Source organism: Pseudorasbora parva, chromosome 11 (assembly GCF_024679245.1).
Source record: "Pseudorasbora parva isolate DD20220531a chromosome 11, ASM2467924v1, whole genome shotgun sequence".
Taxonomy (NCBI): domain Eukaryota; kingdom Metazoa; phylum Chordata; class Actinopteri; order Cypriniformes; family Gobionidae; genus Pseudorasbora; species Pseudorasbora parva.
The window spans coordinates 16,876,469-16,893,534 of record NC_090182.1 but is presented as its reverse complement, the minus strand read 5'-3'; the positions used below and the strand labels follow the sequence as shown (position 1 = coordinate 16,893,534).

The window sequence follows — 17,066 nt, the reverse complement described above, 5'->3', positions numbered from 1 at the left end:
TTAATATAATACTTATATCTCTACAACTCATGGCTGTTATAGCCAGAAGACAGTGACTAAAGGCAAGTTATATACACAACTTTATTTAACATTATTGTACATCTTTCAACAGCAGAGTAACATTGAAACAGGGGAAAATGAAGATCCATGAAGCACAGAGCAATACATGTCCTAAAAAGGTGAAAATAACTGCATTAACATGGTTTACATCGCATGTAAATAGTAATACAGACAAATTAAACAGTATTTGTTATATAGTTAATTCTTTAAAAAAAAACAAAAAACAGACATACATACTTGACTGCTTCAGAAATTGAAACTGGATTTGGTCACTTTGCTTTAACAACTAACACTTAAGGAAATGGCAATGGTTTTACTTACATGGCCTTTTGATTTACTCCAACCCATTCCTTGTTTTGTACTCATGCACATCGGTGCTGTGTTGTTTGAAAAGCTGGTGGGAAACAGAGAGGGTGTTTAGGAAACAGGTGTGAGTTTGTGTGCATGTATGAGAGATCACTTAAATGGAATTACCAGTGCCCACAAGACAGCTGTACTTCCAAATGCCAGTCCTACTCTAAGCATGTTTGGCTTGGAGGGATCAGGTTTTGATGCTGTATAAGCATTTCTACTAACCACTGGAAAAAAAGGAAAAAGTAATCATCAAAACAATTTATATCAATGTCTGATTTTATATAGACATATTTTGGTACGTTAACTTACATGTTGATAGATAGTAATTTTCAATTTTCTTAAATGTAACGTATTAACACATACATACATACATACATACATACATACATACATACATACATACATACATACATACATATATTATTCTAAAATGTTAAAATAAATATATGTAATATAAATGCCTCATACGCATATAACCAATGCACTGGCTGCTGTATTGCTAGTCTTGCTAAGCTAAGGTCAGGCTATACTGATTTGCTAAGATAAGGCGAGTAAACAAATTTACCAAGGAAATATACTGGGACTATAATGTACGCCAAATACAATTTGAATTATCATACTCACTCTTATTGACAGTCGAAGTCCGCAACAATAACCGGCCGAGAAGCATTTTGATAGCGTTTCTCTACCAGACAAATTTTGATCTTTGCTCGATTGTCTTTCCTGATCTTGGACTGGCTGACTTAGTGGCACGTAGAGTAATCGATCACGAAGAACAGTATACAAAAATATACAAATATATACACAAATATGCCAGAATGGACATAACAACCATTCAATTATGACTGTTATGCAGCATGCATATGCATTACCAGTTCTATATACTTGGTTTATTGGACCCTGACTATTTCTTTTTGTGTATTTGAAATTTTACCCAACCAATATTGATTGATAATTGATAAAATTGATAAACAATAATAGAGCAATACATTTAGTTGGAATGTATGCATCAAAAATATTTTGAAAATAAAGTTTCCATTCTAATAAAATGTTCCATTAATGATTACATACTTTTAGTTTAATAATTTAAAGCTAACCTCTTTTACTTTATTTAAACAGTATTATTCACAACGGGTCCAGACCTTTTACGGTCTATGGTCCAGACATAGCCCAACTCATATTTTCTATATTCATTCGTCCACAAAAAGCTTTATTATAATGTGTTTATTACTACCTATTATTATATGTTTATTGGTACACTTGTGTTTAAGAATATAAATAGATCTTTAACATAGATTAAAATATGAACATTCTAAGATATTGCCTCAGAAACACCACTTCCACAAGCTCTTACAAAATTAAAAAATTGCTGATGTATGGCGTCAATAGCATCTACCAAGGTAATATTGCCATCTCGTGACTACAATGCATACTGCATAACAACAGTCATTAATACTTACTTGGTCGTGCATTTAATTGTAAAATAATTATAATTATAATAACCTCACTAAGGCGAACGTGATTCAACTTTATGTATATATTTTTATATAACTATATATCTTAATTTAATTTAATATAATATATAAAATAAAATAAATTAAAAAAAACATCCCCGCCTCGGAAATGCAGCACAATCAGCGCATGCGCAGTTCAACGTTTGACCCGGGGAGAAGCAGCGTCGCCATTTTGGTTCTGAAGGGGGGCCTGCTGTCACCACGTGAAGTCGAGGAGCCCCAGACAGCGAAGTTCGGGGGGCTTGTACGATACAGCAGACAATCCGGCCAGAGGATCTCGAATTCCGATTCATGATTAGAGCAAAGTCACGGTGATTAACACTCAAAAGCAAGAAGCATGCCTTCGATAACTCTGCCACCGAAGGAGAACGCTCTCTTTAAGAGAATATTGGTAAGTTGGGGGAAATATATCTGCAAACGAACGCTGGATTGTTAATAATAGAAAGGAAGCGTGTGTCAGTCGCCTTCCTATTTTAGCCAGGATCTCTCTTTGCTGACCTCACGAGAAACCTCCTAAGAGTGTTTTGCAGGCTAAGAGAGAGCATTGGCATTGCTTTAATACTCGAAACATGACTATTAGCTCATGCACATTCACGCACTTTGAGAGCAGATGAACTTGCCTGACACAGAGCAGCTAACTGCCGTAGCACGTTAAACGCAAAGATCAGTGATTTGATAGCTATGCGGCCAAAATAACTATTAAACAGTGATGTAAAGTCGCGTTATAAAGCTGTACCAATAACCATGTGTGGTTTTTGAGAGTTGCTTGCTTTCAATATTGTACGTTACGGTGTTGAATCGATTAGTCACAAGTTAACAGTAGCAAGATTACCCATTTAAAGTAATACCAATAGCAAACTTATAGCAGTGCATTAAACATGCGACGGTAATATTGCAATAGTTACGTTAGTGTACAGATTACGAAAGCTTTGTTGGGGGTGAAACATGACTTTAAATGCACGTTTATTATTGTCCATTGACACTTTAAATAGGTTACCTGAACGCCACGCCTCAAAAACTGCTGTCATATGCAAAACTGGACGAATCATGCATGAACATTAACCAAAAAACTTTAATTCATGAATCATGTTTGGTGTTGTTGATATAAGGAAGTTGGACATTATCATTATTGATATATTATCGTCAAACACAATTTGTTGTAATGCAAGATGAGTCAATTATTATTTTGATATTAAGTGCCTGCAATATACTGATTAAACACCTTAAAGTTAGGGTGGGCAATTTGTTTTATGAACACTTACTGGTTGAAACTCTTAACATCCTAATAGCAATCAATAATAAAAGTGGTCTAAATATTAAAACATATATCTTATGTGGAAATCTCCGGACCAAAAAATGTAACTCCAATCAATGCATTCATTACAAATGTCCTACCTGCCAGTCAATGTATGTATTTCCATTCCTCCTTGCACTGTTCGCGTAGACAACACAAGGCATCTGTGCGTTGTAGACACATGCTGTGTCCCAATTTGCCTGCTTATACTATGCCCTGAAAGTATTTACGTTTTTTTGTGAAAGAAAAAGTACATACTTTTGAGTGTGTAGAAAAGGAGTATTCAGTTCAATACAACATTCAATTTAATTTCCTACTGTTTCAAAGAGAAATGTAGCAGCACGTTGATCTGCCAGTCGTGGGTCTTTCATGGAGAACTCTCCTTGTGTGTTTTCAATTTGCATAATGATGCATTGAAAAGTTAATGACCAAACATATCTTTACGTCAGGTTTAGATACTGATTATTAGTCACTCAAACCCCTTTATCTAAACCTCTCTACTTAACTGTCACACATCTGCCATATTTGTAGTTTGTATTACTTTTTCTTTTGTGTTTGTAGTTCTACTCAAATCCTTTTCCAATGGGTTGTGGGCACTTAAGATTCTAAAAGGTAAAAGTACACCATCCGGGTATCTTTGGAATACTCATTTCAACATACTATGATTTGGGACACACTAATTCTAATTTTAATATTATTTATGACGGATAGAATGCGGATAGGGTCGCAGCTACAGTCACTGGGCACCGTAAACAAACAGCAGCTGCCTTTTACAGTTCCTCCTGAACCAAAACAATGAGCTTATGCTGTGCTCATGCCGATGCCATGTAATTACATTACCGTAATTACGAGACGGCAACCAGTGACGTTCTACGAGCTGATCACGTCATCAGATTCGGATTTATTTGTTTCTTTGCCAATGCTATTGACACAAGTAGGTACAAGTAGGAGCTCTGTAAGTTAAGTTCATTATTATAATGTTATGTGCCGTCTCTCATCTTGTGACGCTTTGCATAATCTGCTGTTTGCATTGTGTTCATGTGTCTTGAAGAAGGCATGGCTTTGGAGAGTACTCTGAAGAGAGGGTGGGTTCTCGTGCTTTCAAAGCTAGCTTGCTATTGCTAGCCTCTCCGAAATTTCCTACCCTACCTTTAAGTTTAATTTAATTAGTTATAATTAGCTTTCATAAATTTGTCATTTATTACTCATGAATAGTTGTAATAGTACAACTAGCATATGGCTGGCCTCAAAGCTGACACACTTTGGCTAAAAACTATAACACTTTATATGTAATTTCAGAGGTCTTTAATATGGTTCATACAGAAACTAAAAGAGAATCATGTATTCTGAGAGACTAGCCTGGCAGGTTCGCTGTTTCTCAAAATCTATTGAGCTGTCTAATTAGACAATAGTCTAGTTAGGATTTGAGACCTAGCCAGTCAAATGACTACTCTGACCGAGAGCAATTCAATATCCAATCCAAATTATGCACTTTTGTTCTTATGAAATTTGTGCTTTTGAAAGCTGTTTTTAGGTCCTAGTGACTCAACAGCTGCTTGCCCAGTCATTGCTCTTGGTAATGTGTATTAATTACCAGTCTTGACAGTCTCAAGTAGGTGTTTTTACTGATTATTATACAATCCTGATTCTTCTTGTTCCAGATTGCGAAGTTAGACATTTTGAGACCGCTGTTTATTTGTGTTTTCTAACATCTGTTTCTCTTTTGGCACAGGGAGGGAGCTTGAATTGTTAGAAGTCTTTATTGTGATTACATTTTTTCAACTCGCACATTACTTTTAGTCTTGATAACAATACAAATAGCAGTGCCTAATGATGAGGTCTGTCCATTAAACATGCTTGTGTTAGAAGGGCATTCCCTCACATTACTGTTATGGTACAAAACTGTTGTGTTGACCAAAGTAGATTGGAATCTGTTTGTAGTCAACATGTCGCCATTATTCTGGTTGTGCTGTCATTGTTCTTACATTATTTGGAAAAGTACTGAAAATTAGATTTTAGTAATTTCCAGGTCTGGATAAGTATGAAAAAAATATGTGTGTTTCCAGACTATTGCCTCTATTCTTCTAAACTATAAAATTAAGAATTTCGTAAAATAAATGTATCGTAGACATCAATAAAATAGCTTGTAATGTTACATTTACCTCAGAAAAGCCATTCCAATGACCAGAATTGTGTTAGTCAGCTTGAAAAATGAACTCTAGAAAGGAGCATTTTGCTAAATACAGTATATGCATTATATTGCATATTAATTGTATTTTTACTTAACATGTTCAATGTTTAATGTATGTTTGAATAAATCTGTTTTATGACAGCCACTATTTAAATATTTATATTTAAAAAATGCAGTTTTAACATTATGATAAAAAATATATTTAATTTAAATGTAAGCAGTCTATACAAATCAGTAGATTTTTATCCATTAATATTTTAGTATTACCAGTTGGGGTTTCCAATATAGTTAACAGTGTTAGCTGAGACATGTTTTCCCCCTTTAGGATATTTGCCATGTACTCTACCTGATACATACATACTTCAGTTAATTGATATTGAATGGAATTAAATCAAAATCAAATCGAATCTTGAAATGTGTCAATACCCAGCCCTACAAACATAATGTTTTCATGGTATATATATATATATATATATATATAAAACCATACGTGACTGTTTTTAATACATGCTCCACTCAAACCAGCAACTATAAAGCATTTTTTTCCCCTCTTCAGGTAAGCAAAGTGATCATTTTGAGAGAACCAATGAAAAACTGAAAAAATAAAAATATGTACTGTACTATTTACCAAAAATAATGTTGTATGAACCATTTATGTTTGTTAAATATGGGGTCTGAAAATTTGAGCTTGGAAAATTATGGAATTTAGAATTGGAAATGTGTAGGAAGCCTGCATTGTGAAGTACTTTAGTAAGAGTCGCAAAAGTAAGGAGCAGATATTTAAGGGAAACGTTACAATAAGGCGCGGCCTTCTCATATTTTATCCTGCCATTGATATCTTGATTATCCAGCGTCTTTGTTCCTTTAACCTTTGTGTTCTCTTGTCGTCTTCTACAGAGTGCCAAGGTGATTCACATTTATATCATACACTTAGATTTTGTTGTTGCATTGGTTATTATGTGTCTCACACCTACTTTCAATGAGTTTTTTCAGAAGCTGTACATCTCTAACCACACACCATAACCGTACTTTCAGTTTGCCTAATACACAGTGAAAGTGTTTTTAGTTTTTTTTTTTTTCTTTCCATTTTATGTCTTGCAGAGATGCTACGAACACAAGCAGTACAGAAATGGCCTCAAGTTTTGCAAACAGATTCTCTCTAACCAGAAGTTTGCCGAACATGGCGGTAAGACAATTCTCTGACATTAATTACTTAATTTTCTCATCATTTTGACTAATTTAATTGGTTGAACACATGATACTGTCCCCCCATCCATCCCTCAGAGACCCTTGCAATGAAGGGACTGACTCTGAACTGCTTGGGCCGGAAGGAGGAGGCATATGATCTAGTGCGACGAGGTTTACGAAACGATCTGAAGAGTCATGTCTGTATCCTTAGTACTTTTCCCATTGTCAGTAGATTCATGAAAAGCATTCTCAAAACAATTATTAGTAAATTTTTTTTTACATGTATGAACTTGTTGTACATAAATACTGTTGAATGAAGTCTGGTTTGAGGGACTTTGTGACTCCTAATTTCAGGGCTGGTAACTGTAGGGCACCAGTTATCCCACGATGCAAGTTAAAGTAAATTTTCAGTAAATTTTGAATTTAATTGATGAGCTCCAATGTTACCTGTTATGGTGGCAGTAATAAAGAAATCAAGAAAATGCACATAAGCTACTATTTATTATTTCTAAAAAACGTTATCTTGCAAATTATATTTTTTCAGCCATTTTTATATGCAATAATATTAAACCATTTGTTTGTGATGCATTTTTGCTATTCAGAATCCAAATATAGAGCTAGAGCACGCACAACACGGAAGTCCCTGCTTAATTTGCCATATAACGCATTTTTCTCCCCTTCGCAGCGCGCTGTCATTTCTCCCTAAAACTCAAAATTAATGTCAGAATCAGCATAATTGGTGATTGTTTTGTAAATCGCAGTCTCTAAATAAAGAGAGGCTGTTTCCAACTTCAAGCCAGCTTTTTTTTTAAAGAGTTTAGTAATACCATTATTTACAGTAGTAAATAATTAACAGTTAAAAATAATTATTATTATTATAGTCGCATTGATCAAAATATTTTGGGCTAAATTGTGCAGCCCTACAAACAAGCACAGCAAACCTGGAGCTTTTTTGTTTAATTTTAAATCGCAGTCATTTTGATCAGAAAAATAGATTTATCAGAATCCCTAGGCGCAGTGCTGTTTCCTGGCCTTAACTCTTCTTCAGGTTGGCACGTGTATGGTTTGCTTCAGCGCTCGGATAAGAAATATGACGAGGCCATCAAATGCTACAGGAATGCTCTTAAATGGGACAAAGACAATCTGCAGATCCTCAGAGATCTCTCACTGCTGCAGATCCAAATGAGAGACCTTGAAGGTTACAGGGTAAGTTATTTTGAATGGGAGTGCATGTACAAGTATGCATCAGGAAATGATGATGTTCCATGGTAAAAGCCAGTTAAAATACTGTTGATTTTATATTTCTTTCTAAATTAGTGTTGTACGATATACCGGTACTGGAAAAGTATTGCGATACCATACCGTTTTTCAGCAGGGTATGGAATTTTATTGGTACCGGTACTTTAAGGAGGACAGCGCTATGCTGTATTTGTTAATTTGCGTGGATGTGTGACAGCAGGTGTCAGGACGTGTGTGCAAAGCGCCGCTTCCACCGTTCACTAAACATTGGAAGTTGTAGAGTGAGATAAATATATATATATATATATATATATATATATATATATATATATATATATATATATATATATATATATATATATATATGCGTGACAAAGAAAGCAAAATAATTATGCGCGCATGAGAAGAAAAAGTGTGGGACGTGCTCGCCGGGCTTGAAGCATGCGCACATGCCTTTCAGACAACAGGTGATCTCTGTAAGGATGTTCACACTGGCATGTAGTTATTATAGCAATGAGAGGAGGGAATGGACAAAAAACAGGGCAGGAACCTGCTGGCCAAGTGAATTTTTTGTTTAAAAAAAAATCAAACGATGAATAATAAGTTCTGTTGTCATATTATCTGTTTGTTTGTTTTTTACCGTGGTATCCATTTAGTATCGGTATCGAAGTATTTTAGTCTGGTATTATATCGAAGTCATAATTTTGGTATCGTGACAACACTATTCTAAAGTCATCCTCAAATTGTTGAATTTATCATTTGTAATTAGGGCTGTGACGAGACGCTTATCTCACGACATGATTTGTACATAGTATTTTTAAGAAATCCTCAATGATGACTAGAAAAAAAGTTTGCAGGTGCATTTTTAAATGTTTTAACTCATCTGGCTATGAATGTTCATTTCAGTTCTACTTTCTGTATCATATGCAGTAAAAAGTGGCTAAACGCATCTCGTTGTCACGAAAGGGGCCTGTTCATGTTGGACAGACATTTTAATTGCATGTTGTGTCTGTTAAGCTCCGTGTTGCAAGCACCAATCCGGTTCGTTTTTTTCTTCTATAGACTGTACTCACAATGGTATAATGATCAAGATTAACTTAAAAATTCCCCGGAGTTGTCCTTTAAGAAGGGAAGATGTGTTCAGAGTTTTGCTGACCGGATACAGCGAAAGTTTAATCTGTCAACTAGCTCTGCTTTACGTTGCTCTGGTTGGTTGTAGCGCTATCCAATTGCGTGCAGAGGGAGTTTGAAAGACAACCCTTTATCCCGCCCCTCGGATTGATCCCTGTCAATGGTGAGTTCACAGACCCAACATCTTGATGTAGGTCTGGCTTGTCAGGCTAATAAAAGACAACAATACTCAATCACTGTAAAAGGTTTTGCACAAACTCAACTGACTTTCTTCTCTCTTGAATGATTTTACTCAAGTCTCTTCAGACCGTACAATTGTACATGATTTATGAGCGTCTGCAACTTTTGCCCTCCTAACTGAACTCCTTTCCACAAATTGATCATAGATATTAAGTGCAAACAATAAGTACAACCATAATCAAAGTACTATCTCAATATTCAAAGTACAAATAGACCAAATATTTCTTCAAAAATGATACCGAGCTAAGATATGGTTACAGCTACACAGATAGTTTCGTATTAAGAGCCATGCCTCAGGGAGTCACTTTCAAACAGCGTTAACATTAAAATCTTATTTACATTATCAATTTCACGATGTGCATACTCTGAATAGGTGGTGCTGAATGAGCATTTTAAAAGATGAGATATTTGACGTTTCTGTTGCACAACGAATCCTCCACCACAATCCAGTCAGTCTTCTCGTCACATGATCAGTGGCAGTGCTGTGCACTATGGTCGACTCGAAACAGCTCCTGTTGGATGAGCTGATGGAATTGTAGCAACTGTTATCCACCTAAATTACATTGTTTTTATTTCTATAAAAAGCAAAACTACAGTGGAGGCGTCATGTAAATGTAGCGGTGGCATATTCTATCATAACTTCTCCCTCACACTCCATCCTGACAATAAGATGTGAGACAGCTTTTCACCTCGATGAGAATGTTATATTAGAAGTATGCATGTTGCACATTATAAGAATTCGCACTTCTCTCATTTTTCTCTCACAGGAGACCAGGTACCAGTTACTGCAGTTGCGACCAGCTCAAAGAGCCTCTTGGATCGGATATGCCATTGCGTATCACCTTTTGGAAGATTATGAGATGGCGGCCAAGATAGTGGAAGAGTTCCGCAAAACACAACAGGTATTTTTTTTTGTTATCTATACGGTTATTTTTGCAAGCAGCTTAGTTGGGAATACCACAAGGTGTATTACCACCTGAGATTTGTCCATAATTGTATTTCAGACGTCTCCAGATAAAGTGGATTACGAGTACAGCGAGCTTTTGCTGTATCAGAATCAGCTGTTGAGAGAGGCCGGGCTTATCAAAGAAGCCCTTGATCACCTGACCAACTATGAAAAACAGATCTGTGACAAACTGGCTGTAGAGGAGACGCGAGGTGTGCTTTTATAAATGAGACTGGATGTTCAATGTGTTATTATTGGCTGATATTAGAGGTTATTTCTTTTTTCAGATGATTGGATGTTTAACTGTAAATGCTTTCCTTTTTTATTTTTTTACTTGTACATTAACTTTGCTGCCATCTAATGCTCACTTAGTTAATAGTTAAAGCAAACACTAAATTAATAACACTACGTTTTAGAAAATTTCAAAATTATTTGCTAGTGTTACCAGTGATAGTTAGAACTTTAATAAAGGTGCATCCCTTTGCATGTCATTTGGAAACTTGTTTATCATGCGTTGTCACAGTTTCTTTAAGCAAAGTGTGTTGTGTGAGTGTAGGAGAGCTGCTTCTGAAGTTAGACCGGGCTGGGGAAGCTGCAGAGGTTTATCGCCGACTGCTGGAAAGAAACCCTGAGAACTGGAGCTACTATCAAGGGCTGGAGAAAGCACTCAAACCAAGTAAACGCACATCCTGAATTCAGCAAATCTTGGCTGATTTTCATTTCTATTAGCCCTTATATGTCATGCTGCTTTCAGAGAGTGCTGAGGACAAGCAAAAAATCTATGAGGATGCCTGGATCAAGTATCCTAAAGGCCTGGTGCCAAGAAGACTTCCTCTCAGCTTCCTCACAGGTCAGTGTCAGTCTTGTCAAATCAATAGGGCTGTTATGCTCTCATGTGTCTGTGTATATGACTATATTTGGTTCTCGTAGGTGAGAAGTTTAGAGAGTGTTTGGATCGCTACCTAAGGATGAACTTTAGTAAAGGGTGCCCGCCTGTCTTTACCACATTGAAATCACTCTACCAGCACAAAGACAAGGTGAGATAACAATATGACATGAAGATGTGTAGACATTTCTGCACTTCAACAATCAAGAAAATACACTTTTTGTAACATCTTAATGTCTTTTGCAGGTATTGATAATTGAGGAGTTAACTGTTGGCTATGAAAAAAGTTTAAGAACCTGTAAAATGTTCAACCAAAATGGTGAGTACATGTAAGCAGATTTTAATGACTGATAGCAGTTGAAGTAATGGTGTGGATGGTGTCAGATTTCTCACTATGGACATGGTTTGCTTAATTTGTAGATGATGGGAAAATGGAGCCACCCACCACTCTACTGTGGGTTCAGTTTTTCCTTGCCCAGCATTTCAACCATATTGGCAAACAGACACTTGCGCTGGAATACATCAACACAGCCATTGAAAGCACCCCCACCCTCATAGAGCTATTCCTCATCAAGGCAAAGATATACAAGGTAAACACTCAAGTTGATGAAACAAACTGAGATCCATTGCATCAAGAGTTTACTAAATGACACGCCTTTATGTTTGAGAAGTGTCTAAATGTTCAAATTCGAACCATTGAATAATGAAGAACTTGAGAGAGGGAATTATTTTCCATCTCGCTCTTTTTCTCTTGAAAGCATGCAGGTAATATCCGTGAAGCTGCTCGATGGATGGACGAGGCCCAGGCTCTGGACACAGCTGACCGCTTCATCAACTCCAAGTGTGCCAAGTATTTGCTAAAAGCTGGACTTATCAAGGAGGCTGAAGAGATGTGTTCTAAGTTCACACGGGTTAGAAATTAGAAGCATTTACATTTTAAAATGGTTATTTATCATAGTATTTAAGTTTTTACTGTATAGTTGGATTAAATGTAGGCTTGCTACCAGTCTGCAACATAAACTTTAGATAAAATAAATAGGGCTGTCAAAATTAATGTGTTAACGCAAATTCATTTTAATGGCACTAAATTTATTAACACGCGATTAACACAGTGCAGTGAAAAGAGGGAATTGCCAATTGGTAAATCATTACGTCACTGCAGCTGCCGTTAGAAGCTCCAGTTCCTATAGAAACAGTTATTGTTCTAAGATGCATACTTTAACTAATAATTCAACAGTAATAACTTACAACTAATAACCTACAACTCTTACACTCTTGTCACATTTTTCCAGGAGTGATCTGTTTTATTACCAAAAACGTATCATTCTGAGTGTATCCAATCTTTGTTTGTTTTTAGGCTGGACATGTGCATTTGCTTTGTCCAGCCTAAAAAAGGCAGTTTTTGTCAATTCAAGTGTTTAGTAATACGATTTATGACACAGTTATCAGATTTCATTGGTGATTTCAAATGGGGAATTTTTATATGAAATTTAATCGTAAGCTTTGAGACGTTTTAGAGATTTTGAAGCTTCCCCCATTCAAAGACTTTTTTTTTTTTAAAAAGGACCAGCCCTTGCATGCCCGAGAGGCGTTTCAAATATGGCCACAAAGTGAAATGTCTTTTCTTAAAGGTCCATTCAATTGAATGCTATCCCTGCATTATTTTGAAAGTTGGCTTCCAGTGTATCTGAATAGAGAAGACCAATTACGCTATATTTTAGTAATGTTAAAACAGTAAAAGAAATTGTACTTTGCAGTCCATTTTGACTGGTAATGCTTTAACTAATAATTCAACAGGTTCCCTTACTTGCTTCCCTTACAACTTCCATATTGACCTTTTTCATTTGTCACATTTTTCCAGGAGGGATCTGTTTTATTACTAAAAACTTATCATTCTGAGTGTATCCAATCTTTGTTGTTTCCTGCAGGAAGGAACCTCCGCAGTGGAGAATCTGAATGAGATGCAGTGCATGTGGTTCCAGACGGAATGTGCTCTGGCCTACAAGTCCTTGAACAAATATGGAGAGGCACTGAAGAAGTGCCATGAAATTGAAAGGGTAAGTCGTAAAAAGCATTCGACACTGTAAGAGATTTATTTAAATTTAAATCTGTTCAATACCTCTATGCTAAATCTGTAAACTAGCTTTGTGCTAAACCTAGACTTCAAGATGAATGGTCCGAAATATCCTGACTCTTTCATCTTTTGCTGTTCCCAGCATTTTGTGGAGATAACGGACGACCAGTTTGACTTCCACACATACTGTATGCGGAAGATGACGCTGCGCTCCTATGTGGATTTGCTCAAACTAGAGGATGTGTTGCGTATGCACCCTTTCTACTTCAAGGCAGCACGTACGGCCATTGAGATCTACCTCAGCCTTCACGATAACCCGCTCTCTGATGACAACAAGGAGTCACAAGCCGACAACGGTACCTTGATGCACAGTAAACAAAATCAAACCTCAGAGGCCCATCATTGCTTTTTGTAGAAAGTTAACAAAGTGAGGTGAGTTTTGTTTTGAATAATTGTTTATTCCATAGCCAACCTAACAGACAAGGAGCTGAAGAAGTTGCGCAACAAACAGAGGCGTGCCCAAAAGAAAGCACAGTTAGAAGAGGAAAAGAAGAATGCTGAAAAAGAGAAACAGCTGAAGAACCAAAAGAAGAAAAAGGAAGAGGATGAGGAGGAGATTGGAGGACCCAAAGAGGAGCTCATACCAGACAAACTGGCAAAGGTTTGTATGTTGACTAAGCCACTTGTTCTTTGGATATAAAATATTTTGATTTATTCATCACATTGTCATTGTTTTGTCTGTAGGTTGAAAGTCCTCTAGAAGAAGCGGTTAAGTTCCTGACTCCTCTGAAGAACTTGGTAAAGAATAAAATAGACACGCACCTGCTGGCTTTTGAGATCTACCTAAGGAAAGGTGACCATACTGATGAACTTAACAGTGATTTATAACGTTTTAGGTTCTGTGATTTTAAAACTCATACTGTGTGTTTGTGTTTGTAGAGAAGTATCTTTTGATGCTACAGTCAGTGAAGAGAGCTTACACATTAGACCCCGATCACCCTTGGCTCCACCAGTGTTTGGTGAGATTCTTCAAAGGAGGTACATAAAGGCGTACATACTTTCTTCACATTGAACAAAAGCATACAAGCACACTAAGATTGTGTTTGTTTTCAGTGTTGGACAATAAGGACATGCCTGAGGCAGTGCAGACGGTTCTGAAGCAGGAGATCACAAAACTGTTTGGCGAGAGTGATCCCAAGACTTTCAACAAGAACTTTTTGAGCAAACATGCAAACTCAATACCACACAGAGTTGCAGGTACCCACTTATGTTAATACATTTTTTTAACTCCTATTTTGGAAACGTCTATTTCCTTTCAACAAGTACAACTGTAAGTATATACTATCGTTCTAATGTTTGGGATGTGTTTTTATTCTTAATCTTTTGAAAGAAATTAATGATTGGATGAAGCTAGAATGCTTCAAAATGATCAAAAATGACAGTAAAAGCAGTTAGAAGCTTACAGAAACATTTCTATTTTAAATACATTTCTCGTCTTTTGAACTTCTATTCAAAGAATCTTGGGGGTGGGGAAAGTATTACAGGTTCCAAGATTGATAAGTAATATTTCTTGAACAGCAATTTCTGTAGGATCATGTGACCATGAAGACTGAAGTAATAATGCTGAAATTCAGCTTTGTCATCACATTTAAAAAAAAACATTATTTTAAATTATAATAATGTTTTTTCAGTATTACTGTTTTAACTTGATCAAATGATTTTGATTGCAGTCTTGATGAGTGTAAGGCCGCATTTACACGCAATTCCAATTTGGTGACTATATCTGATTTTTTTGACGACCCGCTTGCATCATCTTTTAAAAGCGACCTGTATCCAATGTTTGCATTTACACTGTACACTGGCGAAACAGCTCAAGATGTTCTTAACCAGAAAAGGAAGGAAAATGGCACGATATGCAATGGATGCAGACAAAATGATTATTCAATGGTTTGCTTTCCACACTTTTCCACACATCTTTAAAGGTCAGCAAAAAATTTCTCTCGTAAGGCGGAGAAAAAAAAGGAGAGCCCTTGATCGCAGTTCATGTCCACCTGAGTTGGCGTCATTTGCCTCCGTCCCTTTTTCAATGAAGTACGACTCGCATTTACTAGGGAACATCCTATTTGCCCGCTTGCATGGCAGATGCAAATGCACGTATCGGAATCATTACCATCATTACATGTGAGTGTGGCCTGAATCCAATATGAGGATATCGGAATTCATGCGTTTTTTTCCTGCTTACACGTTCATGTCATATCCGATCTGTGCCGCATGAGAGGAAAATATCGGAATTAGGTCACTTGAACCATGCAGTGTAAGTGGGGCCTAAGAGACTTCTTTCAAATCTTACTAACCCCAAACATTTGAACTGTATTAAACATTTTATGTGTACTTGATTTAATTAAAAATAATACAAATTAACGCATTCAATCACATTACTGCTTATTCGCATAAGCTTAAACTACACCAAAGGTAATTTTTTCTCATGACTCCTTATTGCTTTGTTTCTGTAAAATATTTATTCTTAGCATACCACCAAGTTATTTTAGCTGTGCACTTAGAATCTGCCTGTTTTGTATGCAGCTGCTAAAATGATGGTCTTCCTGGACCCCTCCTCTGAGAGCATGGCTGCTGAGCTAGCTACTTCTTTAAACGAGCCCCTAACAGGCAGAACCATTCAGGTATAAGAGCTATAAACAGAACAATATACATTTGGTGATTTTGACAAGAAAAGAATTATGCCACATCTCTCATTTTTGTGTGTTCAACTATTAGACATGCACCGAGGTTCTCCAGGCTTTGAGGGACGGCAGTCTGGGCTCGCAGCAAGAGAAATATCTCGAATCGTACCGTGTGGCTTGCCATGGTGTCTATCCTTACGCCGTAGCCTTCATGCCCCCCGGTTACCAGGACAACTCTGTGGTGACCACCAACGGGGACCTGTCCCCCTGTGACCACGAGGACATGCCCAATGAGATGTGAGCATTTCAGGAAGTGAGCAGGGTGGCTGTTTTATGGCCGTAAGCATTTTGAGACCAGACGCCCCACAGAGGTTGAGACTCCACTGCACTAACAAGACCACAGTTACCTTCTGCCTTCGCATCTACTCACAGGAGCGAGCAAGCAATAGGGGAAAAACCCGTTTTACTCCTTTTTCTTTCTTTCTTTTTTCTTTCTATCTTGTTTTTTTTTAATATGGCCAATGGCATCTCTTATGCTAGAACAGAATAAGCGGTATTGCAGAGAAAGATTGATCAAGACGGTCACAATGAACTCATTGGGCCTAATTCCTGTTTTTCAGACACATGCATCTTGCTTCTCATGTTTTTAAGAGTAATTTATATAAAATAATATTAAAGAGAACTGAATGATATCAGGAGGAGCAATACTTTTGGTCCTGGTTTGACTTGCGTGGTCATGTGCCAAACCTGTGGGGCGGACCTTTAGATGCAGATGACGGCACCTTGGGAGGGGGGTGGGAGTTGGGGGAGTGTGGTATTGTATTGCTGGGCACAAAGCAGTTCCAGGATCAGCCACTAAGGGCTGCAAGCAGTCGAAGCCTACCATGTCATTTGGGAGGAGACTATGATGTTCGGCCTATAAAACAGAGTCGATTGAAAGGTCACCTGGAGTGCCGAGGAGAGGCAGACTTGCATCTCTTTATTTTTTTTCTCTTTCATCTTCTGCTGCCTTTCGGTTATTTAGTGAACATCTTAGAGGCAGCAGTGGCTTTTGTTGGACCTTTTACGGCGACTGTTTCTTTTGGGTTTGTTTGGCTTATTTTATTTTTCTCCCACTCACGTTTTGGGTTCTCCTTATGCTGGTTTCAACCTTTCTGTTTATGATTTTTTTTCCCTCTCCATCAAACATACAACTGTCTGAATTTGGAGAAAATGTCCCGTCATTTGACACTCACACAGTTACAAATAAAACAAAATAACATTACTGT

The 17,066-nt window shown here is 37.0% G+C and overlaps 2 protein-coding genes across 2 annotated transcripts; one reads left to right on the top strand and one right to left on the bottom strand.

Annotated features, from left to right (window-relative positions):
- Positions 1-63: 63 nt before the first annotated feature.
- ndufc1 (NADH:ubiquinone oxidoreductase subunit C1) lies at positions 64-1,192 on the bottom strand. Its single transcript, XM_067457261.1, has 4 exons — positions 1,039-1,192; positions 535-638; positions 382-454; positions 64-171 (listed from the first exon to the last, which is right to left on the bottom strand). Exons 1-3 carry the CDS (start codon positions 1,082-1,084, stop codon positions 395-397), a joined length of 210 nt encoding a protein of 69 aa, XP_067313362.1. The 5' UTR covers positions 1,085-1,192; the 3' UTR covers positions 64-171; positions 382-394.
- Positions 1,193-2,064: 872 nt separating this feature from the next.
- naa15a (N-alpha-acetyltransferase 15, NatA auxiliary subunit a) lies at positions 2,065-17,062 on the top strand. Its single transcript, XM_067457254.1, has 20 exons — positions 2,065-2,319; positions 6,515-6,599; positions 6,698-6,802; positions 7,650-7,807; positions 9,979-10,113; positions 10,216-10,369; positions 10,714-10,833; positions 10,912-11,007; positions 11,088-11,194; positions 11,290-11,362; positions 11,464-11,633; positions 11,802-11,954; positions 12,972-13,100; positions 13,260-13,473; positions 13,585-13,778; positions 13,862-13,970; positions 14,057-14,155; positions 14,231-14,374; positions 15,701-15,798; positions 15,893-17,062. The coding sequence occupies exons 1-20, from the start codon at positions 2,266-2,268 to the stop codon at positions 16,097-16,099; spliced, it is 2,604 nt and encodes an 867-aa protein (XP_067313355.1). The 5' UTR covers positions 2,065-2,265; the 3' UTR covers positions 16,100-17,062.
- The last annotated feature ends 4 nt before the right edge of the window (positions 17,063-17,066 follow it).

What these genes read in the sequence shown, in the direction of transcription:
- ndufc1 (XM_067457261.1), bottom strand. Translation starts at nt 1,084, where the DNA reads ATGCTTCTCGGCCGGTTATTGTTGCGGACTTCGACTGTCAATAAGA. An exon ending in GACTTCGACTGTCAATAAGA is followed by an intron (nt 639 to 1,038) that starts GTGAGTATGATA and finishes CTTTTTTTCCAG; the next exon opens with TGGTTAGTAGAAATGCTTAT. An exon ending in CAGCTGTCTTGTGGGCACTG is followed by an intron (nt 455 to 534) that starts GTAATTCCATTT and finishes GTTTCCCACCAG; the next exon opens with CTTTTCAAACAACACAGCAC.
- naa15a (XM_067457254.1), top strand. Translation starts at nt 2,266, where the DNA reads ATGCCTTCGATAACTCTGCCACCGAAGGAGAACGCTCTCTTTAAGAGA. An exon ending in GAAGTTTGCCGAACATGGCG is followed by an intron (nt 6,600 to 6,697) that starts GTAAGACAATTC and finishes TCCATCCCTCAG; the next exon opens with AGACCCTTGCAATGAAGGGA. An exon ending in GAGACCTTGAAGGTTACAGG is followed by an intron (nt 7,808 to 9,978) that starts GTAAGTTATTTT and finishes TTTCTCTCACAG; the next exon opens with GAGACCAGGTACCAGTTACT.